The sequence below is a fragment of the Mustela nigripes genome, chromosome 12 (genome assembly GCF_022355385.1).
Source record: "Mustela nigripes isolate SB6536 chromosome 12, MUSNIG.SB6536, whole genome shotgun sequence".
Taxonomy (NCBI): domain Eukaryota; kingdom Metazoa; phylum Chordata; class Mammalia; order Carnivora; family Mustelidae; genus Mustela; species Mustela nigripes.
Window position 1 is genome coordinate 42,176,147 of NC_081568.1, and position 27,835 is coordinate 42,203,981.

A 27,835-nucleotide genomic window follows, 5' to 3' on the forward strand; every position below is an offset into this window, starting at 1 on the left:
GGCAAACACAGAGGTCACGTTGCTGGCCCTGTGTTAAGGAGGCTGGGGTTCCTAGACCTACTACTCTTCCGAAGCATAGCTGAGTCCTGGAGAAGGTGGGAACCCAAACCAAAGAAGGAATCCCTAGGCCCCTTTGCTGGCAATCTGGGCTTCTCTATAAGTCTCTGGTCATCAACAGCAGGGTTTCCCAATGGTGGGGGCTCTGCACACATGACATCTCTAGGATGTCACTCAAAACCTTCATTAACTGACTCTGATCACACTCCAAAGAGCAAGTTACACTCTTTCCAGTCGGCTTCAAACCTCCTGTGTAGAGCAGGGAACATTCTCAGCTGAGGCCAACAGGTCTGGCGCTCTCCTCCAGGACGTGCTATTCTGCCTTATTTGCAGGAAAGGGCAGGCTTCAGGCTCAGAGCCTCCCGAGGGCCATGGCACTTTGCCAGAACTTAGTAACACCCTTCCATGTTTGCTGTATTTCTTGTTGGGCTTGTCTTCTATTCATAGGGAATACGGTTTTCTATTAACTCGGAGTTTTATTTATTCTGTTAATGGCAAGTTTTTTAAATCATAATTTTCAGGAAAAACATGATTCAAATCAAAGCCAATTCTTAAACCGAGAAAGTAGGTGACATAGAACATAATAGAAAGTGTTGACGTGGGTTCAGGTATGAGTAAAATTGGGAAAATATTTACGTTGTATTTGCCAGCCAAGCTTCCATGTAATAAGAGAAAAACAGAGAAGTAAAGTGGCTTTCCACAGGTCACACAGCAGGGACCTGAACTCTTGCTTTCTAGTCCTGAGTCTTTCCTCCACCTGGGGTCTCGGATCCATGGATGGAGTATTATGAGTATTATGGCTCTTAAACCTCCAAGTGTTCGGCCAGGAAATCACCCAAAATGGCACAGGGACTCAGCAGTTACCTGTTGCACTCCCTGGGCCCCAGTCTCCCCTCTGCACAATGCGAGGTCTGACCTGTGTAATCTCGAAGGGCCCTTCGAACTCTGACAAGAGCACTGTTTCTCAAGTGTGATCCCGGGTCTACCCACATCGTAATCCCAGAGGCCCTCGGGAAAATGCCTAGGCCTGCCTCACATCCACTGCATCAGGAGCTCAGCTGAGGAGGGAGGGCTGGAAGTGCGAACTCTTCCAGACCTGCAGTGACTCTGAGGCACAATGGAGAGCCAGGAGGCAAATGAGGGACCCCTGAGGCAAATGAGGGATCTTTCCTGAAGATAGGCAGGAAAACGGCAGGACATGATGGTGACCAGCAGAGGGCAGCAAAGTCCCAAGCCCTCTCCCAGCTGTCCCAACAGCAGGTGGGCCGGCTGCTGTTAACAGGCTAAGGGGGCAAGTTCCTAAGGAAGGAGCCCAATTTGTGCAGACCTTCTTCTGAAGCTCTCAAGGCCCTTGAGAACAGTATTAAAAGGGCCAGAGAAGGCACCCAGGGAGAAGGACCAGGAGACCCGACATCAAAAGCCTCAGAGCCCTCAGCCCACAGCCCAGAAAAATCAATGCCAGGCACTACCCTCTCCTCCTGCCCATCTGACTCCTCGCTCCTGAGGAGCCAGGACTTACCGCAGCCTCTCAGCAGCCTGATCCCGCTGTTCCAGGCCCTTGTCCAGCTTGGCCTTCAGGGCCTCGTTCTCCTTCCGAAGCTGCTCACACAGGGTCTGCAAGCAGAGAGGTAGACGGGGGGCAAGGTGAGGGCAGGGGTGCCTCCCAAGTGCAGGCTGACAATGGAGGCCAGGGGAGGGCCACAGCCACACCGGGTCCCAACACATGATCCCCTTTGTGTGGCCTCAGCAAGCCCCTCTCAGGACGGCTGGGAATCCAGGCGCTAGGCCCATACTGGCTCCTCTATGCATCCTCTCCCTCGGGAGCCAGCCATAAGCATGCATAACCAAGAATCAGCCACAGGCCCTTCAGGTCTTGCTAGGCAGAGAGCTCCATCCCTCCTTCTCTTCCACTGCTGTTCCCACAGCACTGAACACTCTTCCTCACCAGCCCTCCCCCAGCTGACTTTTACTCCTGCTTCAGCTCTTAGCCTAAACGTCCCTTTGTCAGAGAAGTCCTCCCTGACTCTCACACCTTGGGGGAGTGAGGTCACTGCCTTTATCCTTGCTCATAACCCCTGCCAGGACCTGTCACAAGGACAGCCGAAGAGCCACAGTCTGTGAGCACCCAGAGGCCCGAGAGCCCCTCCCCACTCTCCTGTCCTCCGTCAAATCCCCAGCCCAGCTCGGGACCTAGTGCAGCCAACACTCAACTCTGCTGAGGGAATGCCCGACCACATGACTGAGCGGCCCCATGAAGGAACGAACAAGTGAAGAGCAATGTCCCAGGAGGCCCATGAGCTAGTCAACCCAGGGAAGGTCAGAACCTTCTGGTGTGGTCAGATGGCGAGAGAGGGCATTTGCTCAAGACCTCAGTAAGGTCTCAGGTGCCGCTCAGGCTTGCTTCACTTCAGACACACAACTCCCTCCTCTCCACACGGGGACAACAGTACCTCCTCTGCCTCCTTTACAAACAAGACCCTCTGGAGCTGGCCAGTCCCCCATGCTATCTGTGGACTCCTGCTGGGAGGCGGGGGGTGGGGCATGGAAGATGGCAGGGACAGACCTGGAGGGCGGGACGTGTGTGATGCGCATATCCGTACAGAGGTGCTCACTCTTTAGACACATACTCAGTGAGCACCTAGTACGCATCACGTCCACGGCCGGGTGCTCTTCCACTTACTGCCTTGTGGGAGCCGCACGGCTTCCCCAAAGCTACTGAACTCTCCGTTTTAAAAGCCTGGCCGGTGCAGGTGAAGTGATTTGCATGAGGTTGCACAGCTGCTAAGAATCACGGCTGGGATTCCACTCCATGTGACAGATGGAAACTGGGGTGTCCTCCCCACCCTCCTGCCCCCTGCACAGAGAGGGGAGGGAAGGCCTGTAGCTGGGCCAGCGCACAGCTGGTGGTGGTCACAGCCTACCATCTGTTCCCTTCTGTTTCTAATTCCCGGGCTCTCTGCCATCACCTGCCTACTCCTGGCCCATGAAAGTGAGCAGCAGCGACCTGTGTTCACTGCTGGGCTGGCCCAGGCACAATCCTCTGGTCTCTCTCCCCGGTGGCTGAGGCTGCCTCACAGCCCAAAGGGCATGCGAGGCCGGGGTGTCTGTCAGCCTGGGCCTCTCAGTAACTGAGTAGCGGAAACAAGCCGCTGCCCCACAGGATCTGTGGGAAACCTGTACGGTAACCAGGGAGACTTCAGAGTTGTCTGTTTCCACAGCAAAACCTAGCCCTTTCTGACTAACACAGGGGAGACCCAGGAAGGCTGCGTGGAGGAGACAGCCTGGAAACGGAGGCTGGCAGGACACAAGGGATCCGAGGCCGAGGGGGCGGAAGACTACCCTGACCGGTTCCAGTGCCTAGCAGAAGCCTTGCACCATAACTGCCTTTGACAGTGTTTGTGGAGTGAACCAAGAAACGAATCAATGAATAAATGAGGAGAAACCGGATTAATGTGCCTCCACCCACAGGCTAGGCAAATGCCCAGGATGCCATGGCCCTGGGCGGGAAGAGAGTATCCTGCTTCTGGTCATGAAGGGAAGGCCGGGACGAGGACTCGTGTGCTGTCTACCTGCCAGTCCAGAGGGCTGCTTCCTCCGCGTCTTTGGGCAAATGCCTTGGGCACAGAACAGCCAACGGAGGATGTCACCAAGGTCATCACCTTCCATCGAAGGGGCCAAAAGAGCAGACCTGTAAGGTCATTTGATCACTAACTCACTCACTCAAAAACGTGCATGAAACACCTGCTGTGTGCTGGCCCCTAGGACACAGCAGTGACCGTGCCAGGTAAGGAGCTGCCCTGCCGCAAGAGGCTTATAGTCCAGCAGGGAGTGCAAGGCAACAAAATCAAACACAAAGTGGATAAGCCGCCGAATAAGATAAAATTCGTACCAACATGACTAAGAACCAAGAAGGCAACACACAAGAGCTCGATGCATAAAAAAGGAGGTTAGCAGGACCCTCTCTTATGAGGCCTGGTATTGATCCCCATTTCAAAGCCAAAACGTCAACACTCGAGATCTCACTGCACATAGCGCACCACGTTCACCTCCCCGGAGCTCGACTTGGACACTGCTAAGCCTCTGTGATGGCGGAAAGACCTCACTCTCAGCCTGGCCACCACTCCCCCCCGACCCCGAGACCCTCATGGTGTGCTCCGGTCACTCCCCTCAACACACGCCTCCCTCATGGGGGGATGGGAGTCCTGCGTTCTCCCTGGGGTCCTCTGCCCCTCACCTCTGTCCTCACATGTGTCTCCAGCCTGGACTCCACCCCTGCTCTTGTCAGCCCAGCCCTTCTCAAGGTCACACACAGCAGACTCCCCCTTCCCCCCGGCCCACAACAACTGAAGCGTCTTGAATGTCTGCTGACATCAATGAGACCACAGACGAGTGACTGAACAGTGACTGGCATGAAGGCAGGAAGGAGGCCTCGGGTCCCCTTAGTGCCTCAGTTTCGCCATCCGGGAATCCTTTTCTGCCCCAGGCCCTTGAGGCTAAGATCCCCAGCCTGGTACGGATGACCGAGCCCCATAAAACACCAACAGTGACCACATGCTGCGTCTGAGGCTGCCCTGGGTGCTCCAACGGGACAGCAATCCCACGAGGGAGGCATTCCCGACTCCGTGTTACTGAGAGGAACAGTGCAGGACAGAGGGTAAGTGACCTGTCCATCCTCATACAGCCAAATAAACCAAAAAGTCCCTACTGGAAGCAAGGACCATTCTACTCCAAGGCGCGGCCCGGCCTAGGAGGGAACCTGACGTCATGGCCACGGCACAGGGTGGGTTGGGAGGCGGGAAGGGCGCTTTGGGCATGGGATTCAGAGCATGATGGACTGCAGGCCGAATCCCAACTCTTCCACCACTAGAGGCGGGGCTGCCGCCAAGTGCCCAGGCCCACTCCCAGGCGGCACCCCCGACTGTGACGTTCGCATTACCCACACACGTTTTCCAATTTCCTGCCTCTTCCTCCGGCCTTCCCACAACTTCCTGACCTTGCTTGCCACCCTGAACAGTAAGCCCGCGGTCAGCCCCCAACATCACCCTCGGAGGGGCCCCTGGGACCCCTGGCTCCTCAGGAAGAGCGGGTTGGGGGAGGCGGAGAGGGAACACACCTGCCATCCCCGCCCCACACCCCACGCCCCGTAGTCGGCCTCACCTGCAGGATGGAGGTGCGCTGCTCATTCTTGTGCACCTTGGAGGCCAGCCGGTTGAACTCTAGGGCCATGCGGCCCAGGTGCGTGAAGAGCTGGCTATGGTCCGGCTCCTCGGCACACACGCTCAGTGTGCTCTCCAGGCGCTGCAAATGCAGCATCAGGTTGCTGTCCTCGTGAGGCAGGGGACCCAACACCTGGTGGGGGGAGGGGGGCACATGGACCACTCACCACCAGCCATTCTCCCTCAGCTTCCCCCACTCCATGCCTCATGACTCAGTTTCCCCCCAAGCCCCACACACCCCAGGGAAATTCTCTAGTTACACAGGTTCCCTGTATGAGGCTGACTCACGAGGCAGGACTTGGGACTCCTAGGCTCTAGGCTGGTTCGCCAGCATTGGGTCCACCTTCCTCCCACACTCTGGGCCTCACTGGGTGCCTGCGGGTAAACCGCTTGTCCACCAGGCCTCTGAGTCCCCTAATAAATGTACACACACCCCCCTCTTCCCTTCTGCCTCACAGGGTTCTCAGGAGGATTAACGAGATATGAAAGCTGCAAGCCCAGGAGAGGGGTGTCCCTTTATAAACAGCACTGCTTCTTTGGTTCAGGGACTCTCGACTAGGGAGCCATGCAGAAACCTACACTACTTTTGTGTCTGAAGGTGTATCCCTTCTTGGGAATGGTCCAAGCACTCAGAAGGTTCAAATAGCCCCAATCTAGTAGTGCATGGAAGAAATGAAGCAAACTGTGGGTCTAATCTCAGTAATCAGTCTCTTTCTCTCTTTAGGCCACTCTCCTGTCTAGAACATTCTTACCAAACAATGGTATTTAGTTATGCCAACACCAGGCCCAAGGATCCTCACTGGCCCCTTAGAGCTCACTGCGTCGAGCCCAGCTCCCCTGCTGGGTATCTGATTCCCCACCATCCCCTGCCTGGACCTCCACACACCAGGCCCCCCGCCTCCTCGGTCTTCATTCCCACAGTGCCCCCTCTGCCCATCCTTCCCAGCTGGGCCCACACTTCAGCTCCTCCAGCAGCCTCCCCTAAACACTTATGGAAGTCACAGACATCAGTGCCATGGGGAGCCTCAGGGCTCAGGCTGAGAAGCCACAGTACGGGCAGAAGGAACTTGCCCGAAGTTGCCCAGTGACTCAGTGGCAGAGCCAGGACTGGAACGTCAGCTTCTGACTCTTGATCCGGCACCTGCCATGCTGAGCTCCCTCGTCTCTACACTCGGCTGCCCTGGAGGTGCCCCATGGCCACTGCATGGCGTCGGCGAATGGCTCCGCGATACTGTTAGCACCTTATCCACCCAGGAGCTGAGGCTGCTGCTTCTGCTGGGCCTCCGATCTCCCACTGCCTCCTCCCACAGAGGATCGGAGGTGCTGACTGCTGCTCTATTTAAGGCTCGTGGACCACTTCATCTCCATGATCTCTCCCACCAGCCTGCAAGCTCCCTGGGAGCACAGAGGCTGTCTTGCCTTTGCTTGGTGCAGATGAGGCACATGGCGGGACAGCACGATGCAACTACTGGGCCAAGGTCATAGAGTGACATACTCTCTGAGCAGGGGTGGGGTGGGGGGGGGGGGGGGGGGGGGGTGCTATCTTTCCTCCTCAGCCAGCATCTCAAGAGCCTCCAGGCATCAGAAAGGTTCTGATGCTCAGACCTGCCCAATACAGTGAGGAGCCACTTGTCACTGAGGGCGTGCTAGTGTAAGCCAGATGACCACTTGATGGGGACCCTGCAATGTGGGGGGACTGACAGACACAACACGCCACCAGTGAATCAAGGAGCAACACCTGTCCCTTAGACCTCAGTGGGAGGAGGAAACAGGAACCATGGGGAAGAGTCACGCCACTTCCTGCCTTATTATCAGCACTGAAAAAATCTCAAAGTGGACACAGAGGCAGAAGGAGGAGAGGACAGGACTTTCAAAACTCATGAAGAATGTTCTAGACCTTCCGCAATGGTTTTCCACTAAGTCTGCCATTTTAAGAGAGAGCAGAGGGGGACAGAGTTGGCGTAAAGGCAGCAAGCAGGGTGAAGTATGGAAAGAGGGTGCTGGGAGACACCCCCAGAGCTGGAGGAGTGTGTGTGTGTGTGTGTGTGTGTGCGCGCATGTGTGTGCATAAACGCCCTAGAAGGGGACCCGGGAGGAGCAGTGAGCCTGCACAAAAGGGTAAATCACCTGCCTTGAGCTGTTCGGGGCTTCTCTGGCCCTTTCTCCTCCCCCCAGGCTAGGAGCCCACAGGCCCAGAAGCTGACTCACAGTATGTGGAGGTGCCCAGCACAAGGCCAAGACCAGCGGGGCTGGCAGCCTGCCCAGGCTTTCTCAATGGTCGGGTGCATATGCGGCCCCAGTCGGGGAAGTCATCCGCCAGGAATTTGCATATGTGAGCGAGAAGCGCCCCCTGCCCCAGCCCCTTGTGGAACCCCAAGTGACTCCAGAGTGCCCCAGGGATGTGAGCGATCCTGTGCCTCTCTGCCAGTGCCAGGTGACCGAAACAGAGAGGAGACGCGGGATGAGCCAAGACCCGCCATCCACTCACCTTTGTGTTTCTGGCGTGGCCGCCGCTTGCTGGGGGAGAAGTCTGGTCATCGGCGGGGACCACTTCAAATTCGGAGGAGGTGCCCTGCACAGAAAGGGAGTTAGGGACTGTCTGAGAGAATACCACCTCGCCCCTCTGGGGCCTCGTGACAGAGCAGGAGTTCCTCCGGGCAGCCCCTCCACGCACAGGCTGCGCCCACAGGGCAATTCCACATGGCTTCCTGTGAGCCCCCACAGCAGGATTCCCAGCAGGTCTGCCCGCACCCCACTGTGTGATGTGAGGTCACTTTCCCCTCCACGGCCAGATTCCTCATCTGTAAAACGGGGATGTGGGGCTAGTGACCTTGAACTGCTAACTAGCTCGTTAGGCCTTGCACGTTTAGAATGTTTGCAAATTCCAGTGTTTCTCAAAGCAACCTACAGAGAGATCAGAGGGCCCTATCCCCTTTGGACAGATGAGGAAACTGAGAGCACGTCATTAGTTCACGCAAAGGCCGGCAGCAGAGATCGCAGTTAGCAGGGCCCATACCAGGGCAGTCCCGGGCTGGCCTTGCTGACCCAGTCCCAGAGACCGGAGTTGTGCACCAATATGCAGTAAGGCTCAAGGATACGTCAACAAATATGGAGAGCCTTTCAGGAGTCACCCAACTGCAGGGTGGGTGGCCAAGGACTTTCAGACGATCATACCTGCAGCCATACCACGCAGGATGCATGGTTGTGTAACCGACAGTCAGGCCAATGGCTCCCCTCAACTAGGAACTGGCTCTGGGACTGCAGTTGAATCTGGTCTCCAAGGCCTATTCCAGCCCTTCCCTCATCCCAGGAACGGGCAGACAGGCAGAAGGGTCTCTGCACTCAGCTTCGGGTGAGCCTCCCCGCCACCAAGAATCCAGCTCGGGATCTTGGCCCCACCTTCCTAAGCATCCCTTTCACCTCCACTTCCCGAGTGGTCTTCACGACCTTACAGAATGTTCTTCCCTGTCTGAACCTCATTTGTAGGATGAAGACCCTACACCATATGACCACTATGGCCCCTTCCAGTCATAAGATACCAAGAAGAACTTCTCAAGGCATATCTGGAGAAAGTACTGTCTGAGCCCCCCGGAGAAGAAGAGTTCCAGGTCACATCTATTCAGTGTCCCAGCACTGTGTACAGTCAACACCCACTCAGCATTATGCAACTCAGTGGATGGGAGGAATGCCCTGTGCACCCCGGGGTCTTCCTGGTTAAGTGTTAACTATGACCTTCATTTGAAAACAGGGAAAGTGAGGCCCCAAGGAGACAGAGATCAACTTGCCCAGTATCACCTAATAAGTCAAAACCCATGCATTTTGACTTCAACCTTCTCTCTCCAAATTCCTGTATCTACCACAGGGCCCTTGAAGTCCAGGCAACTTTCAGCCATGGTTCCAAATGTAACTTACGCTGGATGGAGGTTTTTGGACCGGCTCAGGTTTGTCGCTGGGGTGTGCAGGGTCAGCGGGCGGTGCTGGACCACCTGCATCCTTTCCTGGAGAATTGAGAGCACATGGATAAGCAGCAGGGAAAGGAGGAAAACCCATGTTCCGTGCCCTTGAGGACAGCCTGGGCCAGAAGCGTTCTCAGCATTCCCTACATGAGTCTGGGAAAACAGGAGGTGGTCCCACCGGGGGCAGGCAGCCTAGGAAAATGACTGGAATAATGGGGACAGAACCTGGGTGGAGAGACATCCTCTCTGCACTTGCTGGGAAAAATCCCAAGGTGGCCTCTGCTCCTCACTACCCTGGACATGCCTCCCTGATGACAAAGGGGACACTGCATGATTAACCAAGTATTTATCATCTCAGCCAGTACTCGGGACAGCTCTGTATCTCCACTTTCAAGTAACGAAAGGGGAAGCCAGGAAAGGTCACCAACCGGCCCACAGTCACATGGCCAGCAATGGCAAAACTAGGACTCAGACGGCTCTCCCTGATCTCCTGCAGCTGCTGGAGGGTGGCTGCATGTCCCCTCAGAGGGTGGGCCCGATGCCGAGCTGGGACTCCGAATTCACTGCTGAGCAGACCAGTGGAGGCTGGAAGCTCCCGCTGACTGTAGCGCAGTGGACTCTGGGATCATCACTTTCTTCACTAGTCCATTCAGCGAAGGTAACCCCCAGTCAGCAGAAGGCCGGCACACGGGCCTGGGCCAAGACCAGAGGCAGATTGCAGCAGAAGGCACTTCAGCCTCACATGAGGGGACCTTTGCTTTCCTGGTCCCTGACCTTGCCCTATATTCGGAGACACACCAAGGAAAGTGTAGTGACCCCACTCAGGACTACAAGCCTTCCCCCTAGTCAGTGTTTCCCCTTTAATAGGTGTGTAGGTACCTGACACCTGAAATACACTGCATCAGGCTAACAGGAAATCCAGATTCCTCCACAGGCCTCAGACTCTCCCGTGGTAAAATGGAACAAGTGGGGCCAGCCCAGAGAGCTTTCCACCCATGTACCAACTCTTGAGTGGCTTGAAGTGGCTGCCTGGAACTCGATGCCTGGTACACAGTAGCTGCTCATTAAAGATGTGCAGAACAAATATGCTGCCACAGACCCTAAGGCCACATCCTGGGTGCACTGTGACCCATCACTAAGGTGTGCCAGGGCCTCTGGAGTGCTGAGTCCCCAGCCACTTTTGGACAGAATGATTTTGAGGTCCCTTCCATGCCTGACCTTCTGAAGGATACTGGAGACAAAACACAATGAGGAGGAGAGTCTGTGGCCTCAGGACCAGTGGAGGCGATGTGGGTTTCTGAATGAATTCTGAATGAATGAGACCACTGCTCAGATCTAGAGTTAGGAGTCTGGGGAAAGGCAGCGGCCCACCGGGCCCCCCTCATACTTGCGAGCTCAGCCAGGTGGTCATAGGAAGCCAGCGAGGGAGACGGCGTTGGGAGCAGCTCGCTGTCCTTGACCAGCTCCTCTGCCTTCTGCCGCAGTCTGGATGCTTCCATCTGGGACTCTTCCAAAAGCTCCCCTGGGGAGAGTTACTCAGATCAGTGGACCCGTTCTCCCGGCTCCACACCCCAAGCCTGCTTCTGTGTAGCTTCTGATGCTGCAGGCCCTGGGCTGTGCCCCAACCATCACCCTGTGGGCTGAGTGCGACACACATCATTCCCGCCCCCCAAGCAGAGATGGGTAGGGAAAGAAGGGACCCGGCAATCAGGGGAAATGGAGTAGAGGGGAACTGAAAACAAACTCCTGGCCTCCAGGCACTGTCTTGCTGACCCATTCCTGCCATACCTGGCGAGGGACTCTACAGAAAGCCAGGGGCTTTCTGAGAGCAGCGATCATGGGCCCTGGGGCCTACCCACAGCCTACACCCGCCAGTCAGGGGCTGTCTGAAGAGAGATCTTTGGTAATAGCACTACTCCTCTGGGCCTCAGTTTTCTTTCTACAAGTGGAAAATGGGGAACTCTCCTCCCCCTTGCCGAATCTGCCATTCTAAACAGAGATCTGCCAAGCAAGGGGTAAGCATTTGGAAAACTGGGGACCTATGCTCACCCCTCAAGGCCTACGGCCAGAAAAGGTGGCAGCAAAGGAAAGGAAGAGTTTCAGGGGTACGGAGAGCAAAGAGACTCCTCTGGACAGGGCATCAGTGAATCCTTCACACGGAGGAAGAGATGGCATCTGGACTGGTTCAGTCATAGGGACATAAGCAGACTTGCTCCAGGCAAAGGGGACAGCTTGAGCAAAAGCCAGGAAAAAAGAAACCAAAGGACCTATCCCTGCTTTGCTTCAAGCCGAGCTCAGCTCCCTGCTCCAACACTTGGGGACTGTGCCCTTGTTGGCCTGGTGAGGCCAGCTCTCCCATTTCTGCTGCTTCCAAGAAGACGAGGCCATTCTGTTTCCATGTGCACAAACTGGACCTTCTAGCTCCTCCCCCCTTCCCCACCCACACCTCCTTCTAGGTCACTAGGGTGTCCTGAGTCCAGCCCCCATGGCGCTGCAGAATCGGGGCCAGGGAACCAGGGCCGGGGACACTGCCAACATGCTACAGGAGTGTGCAAAGACAGAGCTGTAAGGCAGGAGCCAGCGCTGGGCCAGGAGAGGCAGAGGGACGGCTCAGCGAGGCACAGGCCAGCAGGCATGGCAGGCTGCAGGAGGTGGCTTGTAGGGGGCGGCAGCAGGCTCTGTTTTACCTAACATCTTTATCCCTTGCATTTTTTCCTTCAGGCGGGAATTCTCCTCCACTAGGCGCTCAAAAGTTGCGGAAGCCTCTCCCAGAGGCAGGCCGCCCCCGGGGTCGTAGATCCGGTATGGTCCTCTCCCTTCCATGAGGGTGGCTCAAGCCCTGCCGTGGCGCCCACGGGGCTGTAAGGACAACACAGCATGTGAGGGGGCTGGCCAGGCCATTGACACACCCTAGTCCGTCAGCGCCCCCGCAAGGTGGTCCCCATCACCCAGGAGAGAGCACAGCGCTCGAGGCTAGCCTGGACATAGGACACCAGAACAGCAGAGTCACCCCCTTTGAGCCAGACACCGTGTCTCTATGAAGAGACAACCCCAGAGTGCCACCAGTTTCTTCAAGCGGCCTCACTGCCCTGCTGGTTCATTCGGAGCAGCAATCCACCCGAGGTACCAGTGGGGGCTACAAGAAAGAGCAATGCACTTGGAAGTCAAACCACCTAGTTCCTGTCCTGTCGGCAGGATCCAGAAGGAGGGGGACCCTACAGCCCCAGCACCCAGCTCTGTAGAGCTATCAAGTGAGTGCCCAGTGAACATTCAGTGAATGAATCAACAACCTCGCCATTGGCTCACTGCGCGATGGCGGACAGTCCCTTCCCCACTCTGAGGGGAAATGAAAGTCTTACACTAAATCAGTGATCTTTAGACTGACGCCCGGGGCCCTAAGGGATAAGCAAGTCAACCCAATCCCAGGTTTCATTTATAGGTACGTCCTCTTCTCTAAGAGAAAGAAGAAGAAGAAAAAACCCTGACTAATATTTAATATACTAACTGACACGGTCACCCTCATCCTTCAGTCCATATCGCGTACGGTCTGCCCCTTACAGTTCTAATGAACAGACGAATTTTCCATCCAACCGCTATCTACTCATGCCAGCCAGGGTTTTGCATCAGTGTGTTCAGTTTCATCTGCTTTATTTCATTTGATACCGCTGTGGGAAGTGGTCTCAGAATCCCAGTTCTGGAACTTAGTAGAGAAACGCCCTCCTTCCATTCATTCCTTCATGTATTATCTACTTTGTGGTAGGTACCAGACTGGGTGCTGGGAAAGGACCAGCTAATAAGACAGACAAAAAGCCCTCCTGGAGCTTGCATTCTAGTGGCCAAGACAGAAAGATGATAGAAAGGGAGATAAACACGGTATTGGAGGTGACCTTGACCTACCTATGAACAAAAGTCAAGCAGGGAAGTATGAGGCAGGGACTTAAATTTTCAGTGGAGCTGTCAGGAAAGACCTCACAGAGAAGGAGGCATTTTAGCCAAGACCCAAAGGGGTTGAGGGAACTAGCTATCTGGGGGAAGAATATTCTAGGCAGAGAGAAGAGTTAAGTACAAAGGCCCTGAGGCTGAAAAATTGACCTGGCTTCCAGCCCTGCAAAGAGCTAGCCAACAGGAAAGAGCTCCAAAGGGCTTCACTGGGGCCCTCAGAAGGACTTGGGGCCCTAAAACCTCCCTTCCAAGGTCACCACCCCCAGAGCAAAAACTGCTTCAGTCAGGAATCCGCAAAGGCCCTTTGAGCACCCACACAGGGCTCACTGAAAGAAAAGAGGGAACAAGGACTAATAATGACGGCCCCATTCACTCATCAGGACTGATCATGACAGCCCCCTCACCAGGCATCGCACTTACGGCTTCGGGGGCATAACTTGCTGCCTCCGCAAGTGAGTTAAATTAATTCCCTGCTACACGGGCTCCACATCCCCAACAAGACTCAGACCCAAGGGACGGACAGCGAGTTCCAGCCTGGGGAACTCAGGGAAGGACACTTGCCCAGCCATCAGGTACCCTCTGGGCTGTTTCCCCTACCTCATGCAGAAGAAATAATAAAGATTTTGCCCCAAGGGTCCCTATTACCATGGAATGACACGGGCCAGAAAGAAAAACAGCGTTCTGGTGAGTGGGACCCCTTCCTGAAAGACTGAGAAACAGAAGACGAAGACACACTTCGAGAGGCAACCCACGCCCAGCTGGGCCCCACAGAAGCAAAGGACAGCTGCCCACACAGCCAACACAAAAGTCATCACTTAGTTTAGGGGGGACTTGTTTTCGACTTGAAAAGGTCAAAGTTACAGCGCAGAGCAGTTCAAGCAGGCAGGTGTTCACTGAGGTACGAGATGGTGTGGATAAAGCACTTAGCACCATGACTGGCACATCACAAGCTGCTCAAGATGCTGGCAGACATGGGGGGCGCAGAGTCCTTCCTCTGTGCTCCCCACTCCTCAGGGGCCTCTCCAGCGACACACTCACAGCCCAGGATGCAGGGTACAGGGCTGGTGTAAGCAGCTGTGTACCCGACGGAGAAGGTCCTGGAGGGGGAGCGCGAATGCTCATCTGTTACCAGCACAGATCTAGTGCCTGGATGGTGAGCCATGACCGAGAACAGAACGGAGTTCCCAAGGAGGGAAACAGAGGGCTAGAGGAGGCCTGGAGGCTCTTCTGGATCCTGCTCTCCCCTCTGCACTCGCCCTAAACAAAACTCATAGCTGATGTCATGATGTGGGCATGTTCTCTACTCTACTCCAGCCCAGCTGACCAGGGGCTCCCTGAGAGCAGGGCCAAGCCCACCCTGTCTGCCAGGGTTTCTTCTTACTCCACGCAGTAAGCCTCTAGTCAGAGACACTGAAGGACCAAAGGGGCCTGGGACCTGCCTCTGTGCCAAGAGGCCATGTGAAAGCGTTCTCAGAGCACAACTGTGACCCGCCAACCAGCAGAACTCTGGACACTTCTGGAACCAGGCGGAGCACCACTGTGCTGCCTCAGAGATGCCCAGACATGTGGCCAAGTGACGGAACAGGGTGTGGGACACAGGAATTGAAACCCCATCTCCACGTCCTCCACACTGTGTGATGCTCAGGTTCTCCCTCAGCATTGGGGAGCTGACACGGAAGGGGGTTCAGGGAAGCCAAGCGAGGAGCAAGCAGGGCTACCCCCCCCAAATTGTGGCCTTGCAGGCAGAGCTCCGGGGCAGGGCACGAGAACAGGCTGGCAGGCAGTAGGCCAACAGAACCCATACAAAGCAGCCCGATGTGAGAAAACCCTCTCTGGAGCTCAGGGGAGCCACCCAGGGGAGGGCTGGACTTCTGGAGGGAAGAAACACAAAAAGAGAAATGGGGAATTTCCATGTCCTGCTGACCTCATGCCCAGATGGTCAGCGGCAGTTCCAGGATGACTGCCGGGCAGACAGGAACTCTCTTCCTGTCAGTGTTGTTTCTAGAACGTTTCCTGAAAAGGGGAATCATTCCCAGGATGACAGAACTGGAAGGGAATCTCCAAGGGCAACAGGATGACCCTTTAGCAGGCATCCAGAGGCCTTCTGAGGGAGGGGCTGAGCTGCTCTCCTGCTTCCTTGGTGGACGGCTGGTTTCCGCTCACCACAGACGGCAGAATGTGTGTGGAGGCAGCAAGAGGAGCAGACCCAAGGCCCCGTGCAGGGCAGTACCGGAGGCCAGTGCCCAGGCATCCTGGGCTTCAGCTCATCTGACTCTCTCCCTCATGATGTGAGGGCAACAAGTCGGGGCCCAGACATGAAGACCAAGGTCACCCGACATGTCAGGACGGAGCTGGGACCAGAGGATCCTTGCTCTCTCTCTAGTCTTCCCATTGCCCTCGGCCTGTGTTTCAGCTCCTGCACTGCAGAGCTTTGGCCCATCAGAGACTGTCTTGTGTGATCATACATGTGCTGGTGCCGGCGGGGGTGGGGTGGGGGGGGTGGGGTGCGGGGCGCTCCCAGGCCCTCCAAAAGAGATGAGTCTGCATAGCCTGTAACATCTACAAAACGCCTGGTATTTTCCCAGGCTTTGTTTTCCCGTCTGATTGTCCTAACAGTCTGGGAAGAAGGCAGGATGTCTGTTTGACAGATGAGGAAACTGAGGCCCACTTGGGAACATGAATAAGCTCAGACTAAAGGCATCGGGAACTGGCACCCGGGTGGCTCAGTGGGTTAAAGCCACCGGGCACCGGCTGAAGATTGGAGGAAATGAAGTTCCCCTTGCCCCCAGAGGAAAAGTCCAAGCAGATTTTTGGTACCAGAAGCTAGGAGGTCCCAGAAGGTCTCCCAGGCCACCTCCTTGGGCAGAGGCAGGGGCTGCCTGGGATGCCTGAGGGAGGGGCTCACAGGGGGCTGAAGGGAAGCGACCTCTAGGAAAGGAGGCTCCAGACAGAAAGTCCAAAGGTGCTCGCATCTACTCCGCTGCCTTTCACGGCCGTGGGCAAGCCTGTCCACTCTCTGCATGTCGGTTCCCTCGTGTGCAAAGGGAGGAGCCTGGACTAGAGAGAAAGCAGGGGATGGTGTCGAGCTGGCCTAAGGATCCACGCAGACCCAAGCCCAGCTCCGAGGCAGCAGCAAGGCAAGTAAAAAGAGGCGATCCGACATACTCAGGATGGCACAGCCATGGAGTCAGGAAGAAAGGGTCCCGACATGATGTGGGGGTGGGGTGAAGCTGGGCACGCAGCACAACACTGAAAGGGGCTCTGGAGGCCAGGCACACGCTCCTGAGCAGGAGCCCCACTCCTGGTCTGCCTGCCCCTGGGGGCCTCATCGGTGTCTGCTGCTCCCTCATCCCAGCCCCATCTGCCCCGTCCACCCTGGAGGCTGCGGGCCTTTTCTGAGCCTGGGCTGCCTCTGTGGCAAAACAAGGAAAGTAAGAGATCGTCAGACTGATGAAATTAAATGCAACGATACGTGTACGGTGGGAAGGGAGTTCTCACTTTCTACTTCTTACTTCCTGATTGCTTGATTTACTCAACAAGAAACACATTCATTTTATAGTAATAAAATTTCCAAAGTAATAACGATGTGTGTATAGCACCTAGTTAAATGTCTGGCACGCAGTGGGTTCTCAGTAAAAGGTTGGGGCAGCCCCATAACTCTGCCCCACCGATTTAGGGCCGAGTCTCCCCCACTCCCATCTACTCCCCTTTTTAATGGAGTTTTTAGGTTCCTCTGCCAGCTCAGTAAGCTAGGTTGTGACACCCACTTAATTTCTGGTAACTCCGAAAGGCTGTTAAGTAGGGACGCTGGTCCAACCACAGCCAATGAAGATGTGGCTCCCAAAAGCCGATGGACTGAGAAAACACGTTCACAAAAGACTGGGAAGCATCTGAGGTTCCTCTTCCTCAACGGTAGGTGGGACTATCCTACAACACCCCCCAAGGATGTGACAGGAAGGCATGAAAGCACTGTGCAAACTAAAGCAAAAATCTCTCCGTATTCATACTTCATGGATGACCTCCGGTCGTTCCCCAACCTCCCATTTCACTGTCAGGGGAACTATGAACCCAGGGACACCCATCAGGGTGCCCGTCCTGGCTCCTCGCCATGAGCCAAGGACTTACTTGGTCTTTGCGACAATTCGGTAATAAAGAGGCTGCAGGCGTAGCATGTAATACAGGGAACTGGGCCCAGAAGCTGTGGGAGCAAGTCAAGGTCCGCCAAAGCGAACATGTGCCCCTGACTGATCCTCGGTTTCCCAAAAGAAGGGGTTTGTATTTGCAACACTAGCAATAACACAACACAAGGGATCCACTAGGCAATGTGTGGAACTTGCAATTTATTATCACCCCCTCCTACAACCGTCTGACCTGGAGAAGGCTGCTCTCCTCAGCTCCAATCCCTCCTAACGCCCATGTGGATTTCCCTGAACCAAGAGTCCTCCTTCAAGTGCTCTCCGGGTGCCTTCCCCTCCACCAAGGGCAGTCAGAAACCCGCAGATGATGTCTGCAGCCCTTCGCGGGGTCCTCCCCTCCACCCTAGCAGGCACCCCGGTTTCAGCCCAGCTTGAGGACTGTGTCCCCGCATCTCCTCTGTGTCCTCCCTTTCTCCCCTCCCCTGCCCAGGGAGCCCCACTGCCCCCACCCAGCCTCCAACACCCAGGCTCCACAGCACAGCCTAGGGCTGAGGGGCTGGACTAGAGCCGACAGCTGGCCGGAGCCACTGAGAAAGAAGGACAAGGAGGCTCTGCTGAGGGCTGGGAGAGTGCCTACAGTTAAGTCCGCCGCAGATCAGGCGCTGGGCTGCCGCTTGAGGCTCACCACCTTGTGTTCTTCTCACTGCACAGAGAGAAAACTTATTACTGTTTTCCAGCAAGGAAACCCCTTTTGGCTAAATAGTAGTATCTCTAGTTTTCAGGTAAGGAAGCAGACTCAGAGAGGTAAAGTCACTTGCCTAAGAACACACAGCTGGTAAGCAGCAGAAAAAATAATTCGGGCTCTATGTGTTCAGGCTCCAGCACTGATACCCTCTCCGCTGGCCCGCACAGCCTAAAAGACAAGGGGCTGAAGCTCAGTAGGAGGAAACCAGTCCTGCATCTGGCCAGAACAGACTCCCAAGTTCCCAGCCCCTGCCTCTAGGTACCTCTAATTTTGTATACAGTCAGGTCCCAGTCTGCCCCTGATCCCCTGCAGTCACTGAGGCTTAGAATCTCAGGCTGCAAGGAAGCTTCGGGGGGAAATGCAGTCCTGTCCTTATTCAGTCGCCAGGGGAGCCAAGGGACTCGAGAACCATCTTTAGTGACCCCACTTCCTCCCTAAGGACCCCCCACCCCACCCCGGTAGCCAACATTGGCTGTAGTTAGACTACTCCCAGTTCTCCCCCCACCAGTCCTTACACGCTGCCCTCTGAGGTTCTGGAACCAGGAACACCATATTCCTCTTCTCCAGTCCAGCCCTGAAGACTGCAGCATTCTCTTGAAGCTAATTGGACCCTGTTTCCTGTGCTGTTCCTTGAGGGACTGGCCTGCAGACCCTTCCCTATCCATTCCCCTCAACCTTCTCCCACTAGCCTATCTGTAGCAAGTCTTGAAACTGGATACAACACCCAGGTGTGGTTTATCTGACCAAACAGAGGAACTTTCACCTCCACCTTTTTAGGTATTATGTTTCTATTGATGCAGCCTTGGGCCGCCCGCAGCAAAGAATGTCCTTTCTCAATGATATCAATACCTGCTTGCATGTCTGATTAGCTGAGAACAAAGTGCTCTTATAGAAATGTATGCCTTGAGGTTTAGTTATCTATACAGCCAGAAGTTACTGCCTGAATCAGTAATCCTCTATCTAAGAATCTAGAAATCTCTGCATCACTGCCCACAGGGGCCGAACAAAGAGGTGCATTGTGACCTGCTTTGTAACAGCAAAAATGTCCTACATGTCCACCAGGTATAATGAGCCACGGTGCATTGAACCACTGGAAAACTATGCAGTCATCAAAAGAATGGGGCACACTGCTTTGCAAGGACATAAAAAGATGTCCATAAAACATCATTAAGAATAAAAAGCAAAGTATAATAGAATACTTTTTTTAAGTTTATTTAATTTTTTTTAGTACTTATGACCTGGAAACCAAGAGTCATATGCTCTTCCAACTGAGCCAGCCAGGTACCCTAAGATACTATTTTTTTTAACATACAACTACATACATGTCTATATGTATATATGTACATCTATATGTACATATACATATTTGTGCATAAAATCTTAAATGTGCATAGGAAAAGGTTTGGAAAGTTACATACCAAACTGCTATTGGTACACAGCTCTAGAAAGGGAGCTAGGATAGGGACCAGAAACCAAAGAAACGTTTATTTTACCTACAAAATTTATACTCTTTACAAGGGAAATCTACACCTGTTCTACTGAAAAAGATTCATTCAAAAATATAGTGGGAACAGGGGCAGTGCAGAAGAAGGAGAAGACAGCTTGCGCTTTTTACTTTATACCTTTGGTATTGGTTGAGTTTGGGGGAGTTCCTTCAATGATAATGTTATTTTGTAACTTTTTAAAATAAGTTTTAAAAATATAAGTGCCTTGGGGTGCCTGGGTGGCTCAGTGGGTTAAAGCCTGTGCCTTCGGCTCAGGTCATGATCTCAGGGTCCTAGAATGGAGCCCCATGTTTGGCTCTCTGCTCAGCGGGGAGCCTGCTTCCTCCTCTCTCGCTCTCTCTCTCTGTCTGCCTCTCTGCCTACTTGTGGTCTATCTGCCAAATAAATTAAAAATTAGATATAGATATAGATATATACACACAAATATAAGTGCCTTGACAAGGTCAGAATAATAGGGAAGGCCCATTGTTCTGGCATCAAATGAGGCTGGGGGGGCCACAGGCAGGGGTGACAGCTCATTACGTACCTGCCTCATATGGACACATAAGGCTGAGGGATTTGATCATCAATAAGGAGGAAAACCCAGGAACGAGTTTTCCAGTCAGTGGATGGAAAGCTGGCAACTGCTGGGGAGAGTTTCAACCTAGAATCTACCAGAAAGGATCTGGATTCAGGAAGGCCAAGGCTGGCCTTGAGGAGCTAAAGATGAGAAGAGAAGTGGCAGACTCTGGATAACCACCCTGAACTGGGACCAGTACAGGGCTCCCTACCCACTGCTTGTGGGTCCTCACACCAGGTACACTCATTTTGCTGGAGAGGAAGCCAAGCCCAGATAGGTACATGGCTTGGCTCAAGGCCACACAGTTCCCAAGGGACGAAGCAGAACCCACATCTGATCATCACATCACTGGTCCTGCCCTGCACTCTTTGCCGCCAAAAGCTCCCTGAGAAGACAGCCCCGGCAACCCCAGCCCACTTTCCTTCTACCCCATACACGACTCCGCTCAGCTTCTGGGATCCACAGATACACACATTCCACACCTAGGAGCTGGCTTTCCTCCCAGCACCTGGGACCTCACTTAGCCCAGAAGGGATGCCTCGACTATCAGCTATGGAAACAAAGGGCACTAGGTCCACCCTTACACAGAAGGCAGGAAGGACTTAGTCGTCCTTCTGTCTCCCAGTCCCCAGTATGCTAAAGCTGGCTTACCCAATGAAGGGTTTCTCCAACCCTGTAACTACCCCCTCTAAGGGGGAAGAGGACAACTTTTAAGAATTCCCCTTCTCTAAATATGGTGGAAGGAGGGTCCATCGTGTTCAAATCCTGGCTCTGCTCCTTGCCATGCGACCCTGAGCTGGCCTCACTTTCCTTGTTCCTCCTAATGGAAATGCTGGGAGGATCGACTAGGAAACACAGAGCTCTCTACAGACCCCAGCAGGAGTCATAATGGCTAGGAAGGGGACAACAGGACAGGGGTGTTAAGACCACTCAGAAAAAAGCCAAAGATATCTTGTTCTAGCAGTAAAGGCTGGAAACTACCTGATGAGGATGAAAACAAAGAAATACATTGGGGCGCAGTCATACCACAGAATATGATATAGCCGTGAAAATGAATGAGCTACAGCTAGAGATATGAACACAACTGAATTTCATAAACATAGTATTAAGCAAACAAGGAAGTTGCAGAACACGGGCAGTATGATGGCTCTTAAACAGCATTCTTAAACCTACAAAACAGTACTACATATTGTGTAAGGAGGCCTATATTTATACTAAAACCATAGATATTAGGAAATAAATTTTAAATTCAGAATACTTGCTACTTCCACATGAGGGGGAAAGGGGATGGTCAAGGAGATATTTCAGGTGTACAAACGTGTTATTGCTGAAGCCAGATGGCTGGGTGTATGGGGTGTGCCTGTTACCCTCTACGTCTGAAAGATTCCTTCATATTTTCAAAGAGTTAGTGCTGCTATCCTTCAACCTCTGTTCTTCCCAGGGGTTGGGGCAGGGGAGGGGAGAGCCCTTGCCGAGGCAGAAGTGGGGACATGGAGGGACTGGGGTTCCTCAGACCACTGATAAAGCTGGCCACGACAAAGGCCCAGGACGATGGCCTGCCCGACAGTGGAAAACAGAGCAAGCACTCTCCAGTGTGGGTGGAGACCAAACCCCAGGCCCCTGACTCATGGGACACCCCCCACACCCGCCCTAAAAATACCAGCTCCGGCCTCTGAGTATGACTCCTTGGTGACACAACTCCCACCGCGCCCCCGCCCTCCCCCACACATACATCTGCAGGGCCACCCGGTTTGTCCACCCTGTAGGTGTTCAAGGGCACGAGGAACAGCTTCAGGGGGAGGTCCCAGGGAGAGAAGAGCTCAGCTGCTCCTCGGGCCAGTCATCTGTTCCTTTTGGAAGAGTGACTGTCCTTGGCCAGTCATGGGGGAAAAACACCAAAAACTTCCTGCAACTAATAGGCCACGGTGACTGCCAAGGTCGGCCTCTGGAGGTTGGGGAGCTCTGCTCCATAGAGCAAAGGGAGCTTCCCCCTGCTTCCCTGCGCCTCCTTTTTGGCAACTCTCCAGAGGGCCTTGGACACCCTCCATTCAAAGAGGGACAGCAAAAAGAGAAGTGGGCACTGTAGGCAGGCAAGGGTGCAGCAGCAAGAAGTGGGGAGGAAGGACAGGCACAGAGAGGCCTGGCCCCGCGGGAAGAGCTCAGGAATGGATGGATCCAGGGCACTGGGCCACAGTTTTCAGAGCTAAAAGAACATTTTAAGACAGCAGCCAGTGCAATCCCTTCATGCTGCACTGGGCACACCAAAGCCAGAGAAGGACAAAGACCTGCCTGAGGCAGCAGAGGATGGCAGTGACACAGAGAGGAGGCAAACCCAGGCCTCTGGGGGCCAGCGAGGCACTCTCTTACTGCCCGGCACCATGCCCTTCCTCCCCCCAAGTGGTCAGGTGGGCAAGGAGGGAAAAAGGAGGTGAGATAGGATGAAGTTGCACCCAGGGCGCCCCAGCCGTGATACGGGAAGAGGCTACCTACAAGGTACAGCACCCCCTGACTCTGGGGGCAGAAGTCAAGCCAAGACTAGATGATCACCGGCTGGGGTGCTAGAGGCTTTTTGAGGGAACTTGGGCCAGAGGTCCTCTGTGCCCCAGGGATAGAAAGGCATCAGACCCTGGGTGACTCAGATGGTTAGGCAACTGCCTTCAGCTCAGGTCATGATCCCAGGGTCCTGGGATCAAGTCCTGCAACAGGCTCCCTGCTCGGTGGGGAATCTGCTTCCCCCTCTGACTTTACCCTGGCTTGTGCCCTCTCGCTCACTCTCTCTCCCTTTCAAATAAATACATAAAATCTTAAAAAAGACAGACAGACATCAGACCCAGAGCAAAGGATGACCCATCCAGAGAAGACACAGCATAGTCCACAGGTGGCAGAGGGGTTAAAAGCGAGTTATCCCAAACCATGAAAAATCGGACCATTCCTACCATCTCCTACTGAAATGCCATCAGCACGCTCATGATTATCCTCACTCACAAGACCAGCAGCTAGCACCGAATGACTGCTTAGCATACACCAGCCTTGTACAGTCTGTCCCCTTAATTTGCAGCACTGGAGAAGCCAGCCCTGGCATCAGAGGACCTCACAAGCAGGGAGCAGGGGCCACACTCATCTAGGTGTGCCAAACTCTCGACCAGGGACAAAGTAAGTCACAACTGTGGCAGTGGCATGGCCACTGCTCACTGGATCAGCCCCTCTTGGGGGGACACAGCCTGGTGTGTTCAGCAAGCCACACAGGTGCTGCACAGGCACACTTACGTTTGCCAACCAACCGCTCTAATCACTTCCTGATGCTGCCCACAGGGAGAAACCACAACTTCTCTGCCTGGTAGTCAAGACCTTAGGGTTTTTCCTGGTCCAGCTGGCCAGCTCCCCCAACCCAGCAGAGCCTTACCCCAAATCCTCTACCCAGTCGACTAAGTTCCAGAAGGTGCTCAGGCCCCACTCTGCACTCATCATCTTTCTAGAGCCTGGCCTTGAAGCTGCCTGCCCGGAGAGGTACCCACCCCACACCCCAATGACCTGGGGCCCCCGAACTGCCCTGTACTCCAGTAAGACTTCTACCGGGCACTTGTCGGTGTGCAACGTCTTCCAGATCACACTCAGAGCACATCTCTCCCCATTCCGCTACACGTGCCTGGAGGGCCAGGCTCATTCCTTATGTACCTGAGCCACCACGCTCCTTGCCAAACAATGGGCACAAGACAGTTCAGGAAAAACTGGCTGACTATAAGAAAGAAAGAAAAATGTCCCCTTGGGAAGCATGTTCTGGTTCTCATCCTGATGCTGCCACTACCTTTCTGGGATAAGTGCCTTCCCATCTCCTGGCCTCAGTTCCCTCATCTGTGAAATGCACCATTATTCTAGTTTCTTCTATTCTACTCGTCCACTGAGTGAATGCAGCAGAGCCTTACCCCCCCAACACTCTGATCCAGGATCAGGGACTGGTCCCTGCTCTCACCCTTCTGCTCCAGGAAACAGAGAAAGGCAAAAACAAGGAAACACGAAACATTATTACATTCCAGACACTAAGTTCCATGTACATACTTTCTCATTCGCAAATAAACAAGATTATTGCAGAGTATGATGAGCGTACAAAAACACAATAGTAATATGACAGAAAGTGAAAAAAAGGGTGCCACTTTGCATAGAAAGGTCAGGGAAGGCCTCTCTAAGAAGGTGACATTTGAGCTGAGACTTGACAGATAGGAACCAGCCGTGTGAAGAAATGGGGAAAGGTGTTCCAGGCAGAAGGAACAGCACACAGAAAGTCAAGAACAAGCTTGGCACCTTGGAGGGGAAAAAAAGCAGCTGCCGTGGCTAAACTGCAGGGAAAACGGCAGCGGTACCCAGGGTACTCAGAGTGATAGACAGACAGACGACCTCCTTCAATGGTGAGGTGCTCAAACCAGTGCGACCCAAGCCACCCCAGAACATCCGGGACCCAGCTCACAGGCAGCATTAGGGGTAAGGGTAAGAGTCAGACCCCAAGGCTTCCTGGGGCCCCCCAAGACCTGGTGTGGGCATAGAGGCAGGTAGCGCCCCTCCGCATGAGAGCCTCACCATAGCCCCAGGACACCCACGGGTGGGGGAAAACAGAATCACAGAAGTATGTAGAATACAAGACACTCAAATGCAGCTCCCAGGGGGTCATGATCAAGTGTTTCCATGAAAAGCCAGTTCCTGATTACACTCTTTTCCCAGGACACAGAGAAGACAGCAACCTTGGTCAGTGGAAATGGAACAGGGCAATACTATGCAAGGCTTACTGGTCTTGGCCAAATCTTAACCTTTGTGGGCCTCAATTTCCTCATTTGAAAACTGAGGCTACTATTAGTGACTATCTCCCAAGGTTGTTGAAAAGATTAAATGATACACTGAAAATAAAGCAGTGTGCATGGCAGAGGTTAAGTGTTCATAAATGTACACTGTCTTCATTACTGCTCTTGGTTTTTCAGTGCCTCAGTTCTGTTTGCTGTAAGGATATTAATATAACATCACAAGATTCCTAAACTTTTGTACTACTAAATATTCCAGTCTCCTGCATGCTCAAGAACAAAGAAAAAATAACTGAGAATCATCCTCTCTGACCTCTCATTCGATGCTGAATTCCCCTCTACCATAACCTGGAAAATACGTGCTGATTAAATTCTATTTTCATGATACTGTGAAATTAAAATGATGCATTAGGAATCCACAGATTTTTCTGTACTGTCATTCTGCAAGGGGGTGGGGATGGACGTTGCCTATTCTTCTGCATCATCCACAAACCACCCCAACCAAAACACAATCTCTCACCCTGGGGCACAAAATTCACGCCCACCTCCATACACACAATTAATGAATGTACAATGTAATCACTTCCGTATTGCCCTATCTCTCTCTCTCTCTCTAACACACACACACACACAAATGTTCTACAGTGGAAAACTCACCCATTCGTAAAAACACACCGAAAATCACTCCCAGACTCACTACAGCTACCCTGCACTACACATGCACACAAAATGTTGCCTCCAACAGTGTGCAAAGTATGTTCAAAAGAAACTGGATAGCTGAACTCTGGAGCCAAAGGCCAAGGTTCGAATCCTGCCTTTGCAACTCCCTAGCTGTGTGAACCCAATCTCCAGGTGCCCCGGTTTCCTAAACTGTAAAATGGGGGTGATAATAATAATATTCTTTTTAAAGAAAGATGCGACAATTACAAGTTTAATACACCAAAAGGGTTTAGATGAGCGCTTGGAAAGCGCCCAATAAATTATTTTCCTTTCCATTACATGTGCACACTGCTTCCAGGCCGTTCCCGCACACTATACACAGACCCGCGCCGACTCACTCCCCCCACCCGGCTGGTCCGCACGCATTGCACACTCCGCCTGCACGCCGTTCCCAGACGCGCTCGCCCACACAGTGCGCAGGCGCGCCCCCGGCCCTCGGCGAGGGGCAGGGATTCGCCGCCGCCCGACCCTTGCAGCCTCCGGGACCTCAGGTGCCTGGGCCCAGGAGCCGAGGAGCCTAGGTCACCGGGCCGGGCCCGACCAACCCTTTCCTCCGCGCACGGTCACTGCCGAGGCTCTGAACACCCGGCTCCCTTCCGCCCCATCCCCGCTCAGTACGGCCGGCTTACCTGAGGTTGGGGGCCCGGGGACACACCGCCCTCCCCCTCTGCGTCCAGCCACGGATGCAGGGACGGGTTTTCGGCCGCGGCCACTGTCCGGCCCTTCAGCACTCTGCGGGTTCCCGGGCCGGGTAGGGGGACCGCGCTGCGGACGAGGAAGTGTTGGGGGCAGGGCCGCCCTACCCCTGGGAAAGTCCCCGGCGACTGACAGGCCGCTCGCCCAATCGTGCTGCGCCCTCGGGGCGGGCCAGCGACCGTGGGGGCGGGACGGAGCGAGGTAAACAGCAACCGCCGGGGGAGGTCCGGGGCCGGGAGCAGTTGAGCTGTAGCGGTTACACCCGCCCGTGGGCCAGCCCTTCGGGCGGTGACCTCCGGGGCTTGGGCAGCCCCCCGTGTGACTCCCCGCGCCGGAAGCCCCAGAGCCCGGGCTGAGTCCGGAATCTCAGAGCAGAGACGAACCGCAGAGACCACCCCTTCCCTTCTTTGATGCCAGGGGCTGGAGGACCACAGCGGGGAGGGAACTTGCTGAAAGGCACGTAATCATCTGGAGCTGGGCCAGGGTTAGAGCTTGGGCCGCAGAGTGGGGTCCAGGGCGCTCCTGAACGACTTCGCGGAACTCCCAGAAATTTAAGCTGAAAGGACCCCTAAATAACTTTTTTTTTTTTTTGCATAAACTTACAGCCCCAGACATTGTAAGCATTTTGTATGCATTATTTCTTTCACTGAGCCACCCTAGTGATATGGGTTTACCCCTTGTTTACTGTAAATAAATTAAAAAACAGGCACTGAGAGGAGGTTGGTTGACAGTAAGTGGCTGAACCAGCATTTAAACCCTAATGGGCAAATCCAGAGCCCTCCTCCCACCCTGTCTGCGTATTTGTGGGTCAGATCATCCAAACAGCTGTGGGATTTCCCAGACCCTTAGGGAGCAGCTTGGTTTAATGGTGGGAACGCTGTCTTTGGTTTCATCATTTTATTTAAGAGGGTTTTGATTTCAAAAAGTGGAAGGACCTAAACTGGGAATAAAGGACAGCTCTTTAAATGGGGGTAAATACAGCTTTATGAAAAACCTATTGCAAAAGACTCATTTCCCCAGAACTGATGAAAACTTAGTCATTGACAGGTCCTGGTCCTCAGAAAGGACTTGGTGAGCTATTTTGTACAAGTCCTGATTTTACAGAAGTGGAGATCTGTCCATCAGCTGTGACTGTGAACACACACACACCCCTCTACCCAAGTAGGAACCTAATTGGAAGATTCTCCTGTCAGGCCTGTGACTTCATTTACTTCAAAGGTGTCTTCAAATTCTGGGATGCCTTTGGTTACTTCAAAAGTGTTACCACATTCTCAAAACAATAGTAATTCTGGTTCATTTTTAACTAGGAAAAGAAGTAATCATAAGCTCTGAATTTAAAGAGGGTGGGGAGAACAGGATACAAAGGCCAACCCAAGCACATTTGACCATCACCAACAGGGGAGGGGACGGAGGGGTTAGAATCGGGCTGGTTCACCAGAAGCTCCGTAAGCATCACCTCTACCCAGAAGGCTTCCCCCAAAGCGGGGTTTTCTTCCTGCTCTTTGTCTACAGTTCC

The 27,835-nt window shown here is 53.8% G+C and overlaps 1 protein-coding gene across 4 annotated transcripts in view; it reads right to left on the bottom strand.

Moving 5' to 3' along the window:
* TNIP1 (TNFAIP3 interacting protein 1) overlaps positions 1–27,835 on the bottom strand; it is a 49,325-nt gene that overhangs the window by 17,570 nt on the left and 3,920 nt on the right. For 2 of the 4 annotated variants that reach the window (XM_059417185.1, XM_059417183.1), the window contains exons 2-7: positions 11,917–12,088; positions 10,617–10,751; positions 9,186–9,271; positions 7,762–7,845; positions 5,215–5,406; positions 1,577–1,671 (exon numbers count right to left, since the gene is read on the bottom strand). In XM_059417185.1, the coding sequence (XP_059273168.1) occupies positions 1,577–1,671; positions 5,215–5,406; positions 7,762–7,845; positions 9,186–9,271; positions 10,617–10,751; positions 11,917–12,052 (728 nt within the window). In that variant the 5' untranslated portion in view covers positions 12,053–12,088. Of the gene's footprint in view, positions 1–1,576; positions 1,672–5,214; positions 5,407–7,761; positions 7,846–9,185; positions 9,272–10,616; positions 10,752–11,916; positions 12,089–26,252; positions 26,461–27,835 lie in introns of those variants that run through there. The other 2 variants (XM_059417184.1, XM_059417186.1) reach the window with 2 other exon arrangements.